This window comes from Myxocyprinus asiaticus, chromosome 22 (assembly GCF_019703515.2).
Source record: "Myxocyprinus asiaticus isolate MX2 ecotype Aquarium Trade chromosome 22, UBuf_Myxa_2, whole genome shotgun sequence".
In the NCBI taxonomy this organism is placed as follows: domain Eukaryota; kingdom Metazoa; phylum Chordata; class Actinopteri; order Cypriniformes; family Catostomidae; genus Myxocyprinus; species Myxocyprinus asiaticus.
In genome coordinates this window covers 667,501-680,000 of record NC_059365.1, presented here as the reverse complement: position 1 = coordinate 680,000, position 12,500 = coordinate 667,501, and the positions used below count along the sequence as shown (strand labels likewise).

The 12,500-nt window shown below is 34.3% G+C and overlaps 2 protein-coding genes across 4 annotated transcripts in view; one reads left to right on the top strand and one right to left on the bottom strand.

Annotated features, from left to right (window-relative positions):
* Positions 1-12,500, bottom strand: part of nudt6 (nudix (nucleoside diphosphate linked moiety X)-type motif 6) — a 930,254-nt gene that overhangs the window by 656,344 nt on the left and 261,410 nt on the right. The window lies entirely within an intron of this gene.
* LOC127412773 (ras-related protein Rab-28-like) overlaps positions 4,511-12,500 on the top strand; it is a 45,168-nt gene continuing 37,178 nt past the window's right edge. For all 3 annotated transcript variants that reach the window (XM_051649411.1, XM_051649413.1, XM_051649412.1), the window contains exon 1: positions 4,511-4,859. In XM_051649411.1, coding sequence (XP_051505371.1) covers positions 4,782-4,859 — 78 coding nt within the window. In that variant the 5' untranslated portion in view covers positions 4,511-4,781. The remainder of the gene's footprint in view (positions 4,860-12,500) is intronic.

The window sequence follows — 12,500 nt, the reverse complement described above, 5'->3', positions numbered from 1 at the left end:
TGAAAGAGTCGCTGGTGGATCTGTGATGTGAAGCAGATGTTTCACGCGTGGAAATGCTTAACAGGTGCTGGCGCGTGTTTAACCTCACGCCACGAGCAGTTCAACTTGTCACAGCATCACGTCTAATTATCATGTCCAATTACACTCCAGCCTGACGTGTTATGATGTATCTGCAATGAATTAAATATTCTAGAATGGGACGAAATCTAAACGGCAAAATAATTTCCCCATACAATTCCACAAGATCAGATGAGTATAGGTCACCATATAAAATAAAGCATGCATTATATAACAACAATAATAATGCATGCTTTCTGTATAAAATATATTATTGTTATATTTTATTTTTGCTTACATATATGTACTGTGTGTGTATATGTGTGTGTGTGTATATATATATATAAGCAAAAATAAAATATAACAATAATAATAATAATGCATGCTTTATTTTATATGGTGACCTATAAAATTATATTTATTTTTATATTATTTTATTATTAGCATGGGCTATTGTTGACCATTAATTATAATATTGCCTAGTTTTGTATATATAAAAGCAAAAATAAAAAACAAAATATAACAATAATTATGCATGCTTTATTTTATATGGTGACCTATAAAATAATATTTATTTTTATATTATTTATTTTATTATTAGCGTGGGCTATTGTTGGCCATTTATTATAATTATTATTTTTATAGACTAGTTATATATATATATATAAAAGCAAAATATAAAATATAACAATAATAATAATAATGCATGCTTTATTTTTTATGGTGACCTATAACATTTTATTTTTATATTATTTATTTTATTAGGCTATTGTTGACCATTCATTATAATTTTTATAGCCTAGGTTTATATATATATATATATATATATATATATATATATATATATATATATATATATATATATATATATATATATAAGCAAATATAAAATATAACAATAATAATAATAATGCATGCTATATTTTATATGGTGACCTATAAAATAATATTTATTTTTATATTATATATTTTTATTATTAGAATGGGCTATTGTTGACCATTAATTATAATTATTATTTTTATAGCCTAGTTTATATAGATATATATAATGTATATAATGTATATAGCCCATGCTAATAATAACTATAATAACAATCTCTTTTCTACCCACTGGGCTGGTGCAGTTCTCTCTTCTGCAGAGGTCTGATGTCTCTGTGTTTTCTCTGTCTGATCTCAGTGTCTCTTCTGTGAAGATGATGATGATATATTTTATTCCCCGCTCCGTTAGGTCAAATGTGTCCATTAGGAAAACTCTCAACACTAGGAATTATTGTTTTAGTAAATTTATGGTTGCTATAACTGGAAATGATTTTTCTTATACACTGAAAAAACATTGGTGTTACCTTAAACAGCCATTTATACCAGATCTAACAGTTCAAATTAATTAACTTTATGGCGTATGCTGTTCAGTAATGTTGAATAATATTTTTTTACTTGAATAAAACCATTTCTTTTAATTGTGATAGGCCTAAAGCATTTTTTAGTTTTTTACATTTACTTGTCAGTACTGCTGACACACACACACACACACACACACACACACACACACACACACACACACACAATAGAAGCGTGCATGACACACGTGAGATTTTTAATATGAGTAAAGTTTGAATATGTTGTTACTTGCTGATATATCTGAGCTCAGCTCACTGTATGCTTCTACCCGAATTCACAGTCTCATATTTTAGCTAAAAATGGAAACCAACAGTATGATATCTGAGTTCTGGGGAGGGGAATAAACTTGTTATGTAAGTGCTTGTTATTTCGACTCATGTTGTGAGGAGTTCGACAGCTTTTATTTTATTTGGTATATGTTGCTATGATGATAGGTTATAGGCTGTCAGACAATGCAGAATGCAGTTTTTTCCTTATTCACTAAATCGAAAATCACAGATTGCACCCGTCATTTCTAAATACCTGCAGAGCTTTTTCGTAGTTTCAGGTGTGACCTCCATCTGTTAATGCGAGTTATTTTTCTGGCAGTATCTGTCCATTGGTTTGGTGTCTGAATGGATGAACCTTGTGTGTCAAACACACCCGACACACCCATGCATTTTTTGCTCTAGACACACACACACACACACACACACACACACACACACACACACACATATATGTATACATATATATATATATATATATATATATATACACACACACACACACACACACACACACACACACACACACACACACACACAGGAATTTATGCATAGAAAATGCAAATAAAGAATTAACTAACTTGCGAACACGCTTCAAAAAGGGCATAAAAAGTGGCATTATTAAATGTGAAATGTGTGTTAGTTTTATGATCATCAAAATATGTTTCAATTTTAATTGTGTTTTTAATGGTATGATGCCCAAAAACAATTAAACCGAAAAGGATACACAACACACTGCTGCAAAGCTATGCGTTAAATCCTCTGTACTATTTCGATCTGTAAGATATTGACGCTTAAGAGTGCGCATGCGTGAGCTTTAACCCTGCTACATCTTTACTTTTACTACCTGTTTATATACAAATAAATAAAGCAGGTTTGTTCTCCATCACTTCACATACACTTACATGTGTGACTTTACTGAACAGCGAATTAGAAATGTGTTCTCCAAGTTTAAGATAAACAGTAAGCTAAATTTTAGGAAACAAAAACTATTTTTAAAAATGTGTTCCCGATAATAAATATTAGAAGTGTGTAATGTGCCATAGTTAATCCAGGGCAAACACTGTAAAATCCAATAAGCGTGCAGTAGGCCTAATACAGTATAGGCAGTTTATGCTAAGCTAAAATGCTATTTCTAGCCATTTTACATGCACCTTACCAGGCACGATCATATATATATATATATATATATATATATATATATATATATATATATATATATATATATAATCAAAGAAAATTCACGTTAGATCATAATTTCTTTTCTATGGAGCCTTTTCACACGTTCACGAAAGCGGAAGTCGTCATAGTTGGGTAAACTTGAATGGCGGTGAATGGGGGACGACAGTAAATGTAATTTTTGCTTATCCGTTTGTTCCAACAGCAAAAGGAAAAATCAACGATTACTCTTTCACAGCATTACAAAAGAAGATAAAAATATCCAGCGCTGGATAACATCAGTAAGAAGAGAGAAACAGGACAAATGTTCTGTCACTCCCTCATCAGCTGTGTTAGAAACCTCATCGCATCTGTGGAAACTGATTTTTAAAAACATATTCCAGGGTAATATGATACAAAGTACAATGTTATACATTTACACGAAATATTTTTAAAATGAGAAATATAAAAAAGTTTGCTACATTTACATTGTTAAAGAAAGCGGAAACGCGTCATAACAGGAAGACCTTTGATATTAGGGCAAAAATCGTATTCTTGATGATAATATGTGTGTGTGTGTGTGTGTGTGTGTGTGTGTGTATATTCAGTAAAAAATTAAGATAAAACAAGATCAATTAGATGTATCATGTTTTAGAAACAACACTGCATAAGATATTTCGTTTTTTCAGAGAATGTATTTTTAACATGTGTATTTTGTCTTACTGAGTTTTTATAGTCAAAACAAGTGAAACAATCTACCAGTGCTGAAAAAGTAATCCAAAGTATTTAGAATACGTTACTGACCTTGAGTAATCTAACGGGTTAGGTTTAAGTTCTAAATTCTACCTTTGTATTTAAATGTGTACCCCCATGACCCGCACCTAACACCTATTGACCTTTTCACACTCTGGGTTTTGGAATGGAAGTAAACGTTTGCAGGGAAAACTTCAACAAAGCATAATATTTCTATTCTCTATTGGAGGATTATGGTTTTGTAAAGTAAACCCCCCTTTTTTGTTATGTATTACCTTAATTTATTGTAATGGTATGTCATGGAGAAAGCGATGTGAAAATTGAGCTGTATTCTCAATCTTTGTTAGCAAATCTTTCATTTATGACTGCCTTTCTGTTGTTGTTGAAGCAATAATAATAATAAAATAAAATAAAATAAATAAAATATGTCGACAGCGGTGAATGGGAGTGAATGGGAGATCATAGCAAATACACAATTTTCACTTACACATTTGCTCCAAGAGTAAAAGAAAAAGTCCACTATTACTTTGAATGACATTCCAGAAGAGTTAATAAATAGAGAGCGGTGGATTAAGACAGTAAAGTGTGAGAAGATGCCAAATTTACTGTCACTCTGTAATACAAACCCCCTTGTAGCTGTGATAAATGTTTTTTTTTTTTTTATTTTTTTTTTTTTACTAATTCCAGGGTAATATAACACAAAGCACAATGTTATAAATGTACACTCAATATTTAAAAAAATGTATAATATAATTTTTTATTTAGATTTACGCTGATAAATAAGGCGGAAACGCGTCATCACAGTTGTGACTAAAGGCCTGTTACTATGGCAACAAGGAGGCGTTATGAAGGACGAGTCCATTCCGGCGACGGGGGAACAGGATCCATATAAAAACACACGGAATCCCCCTCATTCCCGTATTCAATCACTTCAACCGGAGATTTATCATAGAAAAGAAGAAACACATGTTTATATTGTAATAACGCTCATTTCTCCGGTGAAGTGTGTGTGATGTCGTGTGTTGTGATGGTTTGGACTGAAGATGGCTGCGGCTGGATCAGCGATCAGCTGTTAAATCTGTTATTTCTCTCAGTGTGTTTGAGTTATTATTGTGTTTTTATTGTGTGTTTGAAGAGTTGTAGTTGTGGATGATGTCGGACTCGGAGGAGGAGATTCAGGAGCGGCAGCTGAAGATTGTGCTGTTGGGAGACGGAGCGTCTGGAAAGGTATAAAAATACACGACATATAATTAAACATGATTAAACATCGTCACATAGCAGAGAGAACACTATCTGCATGTATGAACAGCTCAGATTATATTCAACATTAAATATAAAACAGGATAATAACCTACACTGTTTATAGGTTTAAATAAAGTCGAAAATACTGAAAATATACATTAGGCTATATGTGGAGATATATATATATATCACGATTGTAATGTACCATGGTAATCATAGTTTCCTCCTAAATACTATAATTACTATTAAATTATAGTCTAATCAATAAAAATATGATCTCCTTTAAACAGTTTAAGCTTTTAATATTGCTGTCATTCTGTTTATTTTAAATGTAATGTATTCATTTATTTATGTGTTGACAGTGGAGACAAATACCATGTTAACTTGCAGTTTACTGTAGTAAGAATAACTGCTATTTAGGTGGAAACTATGAACATGGTAGATTTTTATAAGGGATATTTAACATTAAAGGAATATTCCGGGTTCAATACAAGTTCAGTTCAGTCGACAGCATTTGTGTCATAATGTTGATACACAAAAATTAATTTCGACTCGTCCCTCCTTTTCTTTAAATGTGTGTTCCAGTGAGACACTTACAATGGAAGTCAATGGGGCCAGTTTTTGGAGGGTTTAAAGGCAGAAATGTGACGCTTATAATTTTATAAAAGCACTTACATTTATTCTTCTGTTAAAACGTGTGTATTATTTGAGCTGTAAAGTTGTTTAAATCGTCATTTTATGTCGTCATGGCAACAAAGTTGTAAAATTGTCTATAACTTTCCACAGATGTGTTTAGTAAATGATTTTATCACAGTAAAATCATGTTAACACACCTATTGTTTATGTCTTGTGTCTTTACTTTTGAAACAGTGAGTATTTTAATGTTTACAGATTGACCCCATTGACTTCCATTGTAAGTGTCTCACTGGAACACACATTTAAAGAAAAGGAGGAACGAGTCGAAATTAATATTATGACACAAATGCTGTCGACTGAGCTTGTATTGAACCCAGAATATTTCTTTAACAATGCAATCACAGCCAATCGGAACATAGCTTGCCTGATGGTTAATAAATAGGTATGAGGAACAGAATTTTGGCCAATGAACTTTTAGAGTGGCCAGTGCCACCCAGCATGCCACTGCTTAATTAGAAAGCAAGACATTTTGCTTGGAGAAAAACACATATTAACACAGTGGAGATTGACAAACCTTGAATGTTTCAGTTATTTCAGTCAATGAAGTTGCCTATATTATAAGCATGTTAAATCGAGTAAACAAAACTGTCTACACTCGATTCCACTTCACGCCATTACAGTGTGGATATGGACATTTCTAGCCGATACCGATTTTAACAAACAGCTATAGACCGATACCGATATTTTGCCACTTACTTTATTTTGTCATCAGAGCACTGTTTTACTTTGGAATTAAGCTTCAAAATTGTACAAAAAGGTACAAAAGACTTTTCACTGTTCTAACAATAAATGGATTGGACAGCATGGATTGGATCTATTGAACACATGACAGCCCACAATTTTAAAGAGAGTAACAATGAAAGATAAAGAGAAGATAAAAAGATACAAAAAGTAACTTTGTAGTTCTTTTTTTTTTTTTTTTTTGATTTTCTCCCCAATTTGGAATGCCCAATTCCCAATGTGCTCTAAGTCCGCGTGGTGCGTAGTGACTCGCCTCAATCCGGGTGGCGGAGGACGAATCTCAGTTGCCTCCGCGTCTGAGAACGTCAGTCTGCACATCTTATCACGTGACTTGTTGAGCGCGTTAGCGCGGAGACATAGCGCGTGTGGAGACTTCACGCTATTCTCTGCGGCATACACAACTCACCACGCGCCCCACCGAGAGCGAGAACCACATTATAGCGACCATGAGGAGGTTACCCCATGTGACTCTACCCACCCTAGCAACCGGGCCAATTTGGTTGCTTAGGAGACCTGTCTGGAGTCATTCAGCACACCCTGGATTCGAACTCGCGACTCCAGGTGTGGTAGTCATTGTCAGTACTCACTGAGATACCCAGACCCCCCTACTTTTGTAGTTCTTAAAGATTTTTGCAGTTCTGTTTTTGCAGTTCAAAACACCAAAACTTTTTACATTTTACATGTATGTACTGTATATGATTACATATTCATACTATACATATGTTGGGCAATTCCACGGAAATGTCAACCACATCATGGAAAAATAAAACATTTTAACCAAAAGAACAAAACCCTCTTTTAAATTCTGAATTATAGTGTTATAATGGATAAATGTCGTCCAGACCTCTAGAGGGCGCCGCTTGCTCGCACAGCGCTGAGTGAAGCACTGAATGCAGAAACGCATCCTTTTTAGTTTTAGTAATCGTGCAAGGCCATATTGCGATTTCAATCTTAATTCAGCCAATGATGCAGCATTAATGGATATCATACCGATATCTCACAAGTCAAAGTCTGCTGGTTTCAAAGTGTTTTGGATGGTTTCCCGCATCATGTAGCTGTTTTCACAACATAAATATTATTATATTTTATTTTGTTATCACTGTACAATACGGTTCTGTTCATTAACATTAGTAAATGCATTCCTATATTTACTGTGTATCACACTGAGAAAAAATGGATTCATGCAAAAGCTGAAAAATGTGTCTTTCAGAGGCTTTATATGGAGTTAGGATGAAAATAAGGTGCATTTCAAACTGTTCTGAGACCAGTGCAGACAGACAGCACACTGGAGGTTAAGTCATTCACTAAATAGGGAGCAAGGGAGCATCCTATAGCATTCACTCCTAAAATCTGATCAAAAGTTCAGTTTCAGGCTGCAGATGATGTTTGGATCACTCAACATGTTTGACAGACATGTGACAATGATAATCAGTACATAGATTCAGAATTTATAATGTATCATTTTATTTTAACATGATTGACAGTGATTGGATGATGCTGGACATTACTTTAAATCGGAATTAATTATGATAATTTCTGATGTAATGTCTGTAACGTCTCAAAAACATGAATAATCAACACTCCTGGAAACATAATAAACTATTTGATTAAAAAAATCTGACTTTCTATAGCTTGATATTATTTATTATTTATAAATGTCAACTTAGTCCCGCTGTCCACATATGTGGACATACATTTTTAGGAAAACGATTTGCTCCAGATTTTTTGTTTGCTTATTTATTAGGTGCTACTACTTACAAATCAAAAAGGGAAATGGAAAATGCACACAGCAGTCACGTGGGGGTCTCAGGAGGTTAAGCTGTAACTAATGAGAAGACAAACTCATAACAGACAGCTGTCAGTCGCAGATTACATGAATGTAAAGATGTTGCTATTTTTAAAAACAGTTTGAAAGATAAAGCTGTTATTAAATCTAGCTGCTTTATCTGTGTGTGTGTCTGCATACTGAAGCGATTTTCCTCAGAGCGCATGCGCTAGTCATGGCTCAACAATAAGGATGACCCGGGGTCAGCGTGAGAGAGTTTCAGGCCAGTTGATGCAGCTATCACTCGTCCAATTTCAGGCCCAATAGTGGAAACGCGATTAATGAGTTTCAGTGACAGACTGTCTGCTTTTTAAGCCCCAAACGTTTGAGAAGTAGAGATCTGATTGAAAACAAGGAACAGTAGAGAGACTAGTCTGTAGTTTTCTGTTACAGCGGGGTTAACTGAGCATGCTAACTTGTTAACTGAGTTAGATAACTGGTTAATGGTCTGGAGGAATAGCTTGTAGAAAACTTGCTAGTGATATTTTCAGTACTTTCTGTTTCGTTCTCGAGTGTGCATTTTTCTGCCAGTATTGGCGCAACACCGCACTAAATTACTCTTGACTGTGTTTCCTGCTTTACCATTTTAGATTCATGTTTATCATATAAGCGGTGTATTCAAGTAATTTTGAATTGCATTTGTAATGTATTTTTGATAATTTATTAGACATGGACAAAAAAATGAGCGTCATGTCATTAACCCTTAATCCATGTTTTCTGAAGCGATACGATCGGTTTTGGGTGAGAAACAGGCTAAAATTTAACTCCCTTTTTCTCTATAAATTTTTACATCCGCAGTATCCACGCAACAACATCCCTCCTCATATCCATTTTAGCAGCAGTATTTTAGCATTAAGTTGAGTTTGAAATGCACTTTATGTGGATGCATTTGGCATAATTATGCATGTGTTTTTAAGTTTAAACTGTTTATTAGCCCCTTAAACTTGGGGGGCGCTATAACGTGGGAAAAGTTTAATACACTTAAAGCATAAAAAGTCTCCGTATACATAGGTCAGGCATATGGGGTATCATTTGAAAGCTTAGAAACTTAACTTTTCAGGGATAACCATCACTTCTGCATTTATGTTACTTAAAATAACAAAATAAAGCCTCAAAAAATTCGCATTTAAAATTAGCGCCCCCTAGCAGTAACGGGGTAGAAATATTTATATGAATATAAAATTCCTTCACATAGCACATAAATGAACGAGTCATATATCAAATGAAAGCTCTTATTCTCAGGACTGTGACTGTACAGGTTATTTTGTTGCACTAATAGCACAGTTTGACAGATTTTCAAAAGAATCATAAAGTGAACTATGATATTTGTAAGTCATCAAATACAAATGTGTCTTTATGCTCTGATAACTGCTGCAGTAAACCCCAAATAGCTAAAAACTTTATATCTGCTTTTACCTTAGGCAGTTCTCTAAAAAATGAGTCATTGTTTACTTGTCTGTGAGTTTGCTTGTGTGAATAATCCAATGTTATATCTTAGATGTCCAGAACAAAATATGCCATCCAGAAGGAAAAGCATGCTAAACAAATCATCAGAAAAATATGTTTTCAACTATTGATGATAAAATTGATGATGTTATATATCAACGATCTCAGCTTTCTAATGACACCTAGATTGATCTTCTAGTCCACTCAGAGGCCGAGATATTCAATGAAATAATGAGGGTGGTGCTTGAACTGAAAATTAGACTGAATGTCTATGGACGAGCACATCAGTGAGGGATAAAATGTGTTAAGAGCGCCACCTACATTTCAGATCTGTATATTGTGATGGAATGTTATAAAGAAAAACATATTTTATCTAGTGGAATGAAATGAGACTTTTCAAAGTGAGGTTGAGTGAGCAGAACCAGAATTACATGTTTACAAAGTTACGACAACAAAACAAAGTTTTTTTTTTTTTTTTTTTTTTAAATATTTTTGTTTATCATAATTTTAATTAATTTTTTAATTAATTATATTTATTTATCACACATTATACATTTGCACATATACAGTGAAATTCTTTTTTTCACATATCCCAGCTAAGCTGGGGTCAGAGTGCAGGGTCAGCCATGATACAGCGCCCCTGGAGCAGATAGGGTCAAGGGCCCAACAGTGGCAACTTGAACCCCCAACCTTCTGATCAGTAACCCAGAGCCTTAACCACTGAGCCACCACTGCCCCCACTTAAGATAATCATAAGATTATAAACACATACAATATTATTTATGAATAATTGGACTCTTTTTTTTTATTTGGGGGTTCTCTGAAAAATGAGACCAATTTTTGCAATTAGTCCACAGTATGTTTGAATGGTGAGCTTTTAAATTTGAGTGTGAAAAATTCCTGGCGGCAGCCAGAGTTTAAGGGTTAAGTAATTAGAAGTTAAAAACTATTACAAAAATCAACCATGGTTTTACTATAGTAACATTGTAGCAACAATGACTGTTGTAGCCATGGTTAATTTTGAGGTTACTATAGTTTTACTACAAATACCATGGTTAATTTTCATAAAAGAGAAACCTTTTGTTATCAGTGTATTCTTACTCTGGATTTGACAGCAGTATTTCTTTCCTAAACATAGCTAGTACCATACCGAAACCGTGACCCTAAAACTGTGAAACAAACGGAACAGTGAGAAATTTGAACTGTTGCACCCCTAGTGTAAACACACTTTTTGCAAGATTCGGTTTTGTTAAAATGCGAAATGATCTCATCTTTTGGTAAAACGCTGCTGATGGCAGTAAATCTAATAATATTTCTTCCTAAAAGTGTTAAACAAATCGGTAATGTAACTGTCAAGGAACCGGAATGGTTAAAAGGAATCAGAATTGGAACCAGCATCATTAAATTCCTTTTGAATCCCAAGTTTGGAAAAGAGTCTAACTGCTAAACTAGAGTTTCAGTCTTTGGAATGGCCAATTTTCCTACTAGAAATGGCTTGAAAGTGAGGCTTTCAGACCACAGGAATAATTTCTCCTCTTCTATGTTTGGCTTGCGTGGCATCCACGAGAGAATGGCAGCGTTTCTCACTCTCAGCGGCGTTGACCCTCTCGGCCACAGCAGAGTTTTCTGAGTAGTGGTGCGTGTACGGACTCTTCTGGCTCCAGACGAGGTTTTTTAAACGTCACTTAGAATGGGAGGGAAAACAGACAGAGCCGTGCTACTTTAACGCCAACAAAAACGTGTGTCTGCTCGGATCCGGCATGTGGAAATCAGAGACCTCTCAAACGGACACACAGTCTCTCACACCGCACGACATTGAGGGATCCAGAACTCTGGTCCGGGTTGTTGCCTGTGACCTGCAGGAATATTCAAACCAAAGCTGCGTGTTTATAGTTCCAGCATTAATGCAGTATTACTCCATCTGTCGTACAGAAGAGTCTGAACAAACTCCTTGTGTAGTGTCTAGGATTATTGGACTACAAGTCAACATGAAATCAAAATTGACCATATTGTACATTCTTAATGCATGTACCTGGTCTTATTGTGAATCATACTCATCATCTGTGCATATTATTCCAAAGAAAACAATGTTTGTCTTCATACTCTTTTAAATAACTCTGAAATAACTTTCCTTGTCAGTTGACCTAATCAAACCTTATTACTTTTCATCCACCTTTGATGAGCTGGCTTGGGATATCACATAAAAAATGCTGTTCGGAAAAATCAAGATGAAAATAAAATCTTATTATTTCTTCAACCCCTTAAACTCTGGTGCATTTTTGGGCTTCACACTCAAATTTAAACGCTCACCATTCAAACATACTGTGGACTAATTGCAAACAGTTGGTCTCATTTTTCAGAGATCCCCCAAATAATAATAATAATAATAATAAAAGAGTCCAATTATTAATAAATAATATTGTATGTGTTTATAATGTTATGATAAAAAGAAAAAAAAAAAACTTTGTTTTGTTTGTAAACATGTAATTCTGGTTCTGTTCACTCAACCTCACTTTGAAAAGTCTCATTTTATTCCACTAGATGGCAGAAAGCACTAGAAAAAAGTATTGTTTCTCTATCACATTCCATCACAATAAACAGATCTGAAATGTAGGTGGCGCTCTAACGCATTTTATCCCTCACAGATGTGCTCGTCCATAGACATTCAGTCTAATTTTCAGTTCAAGCACCACCCTCATTATTTCATTGAATATCTCGGCCTCTAAGTGGACTACAAGCTCAATCTAGGTGTCATTAGAAAGGTGAGATCCTCCCCTTTGTGATGATATATATACATTTTAGATATAACATTAGATTATTCACACAAGCAAGCTCACAGACAAGTAAACAATGGCTCTTTTTTTTAGAAAACTGCCTAAGATAAAAACAGATATAAAGTTTTTAGCTATTTGGGGTTT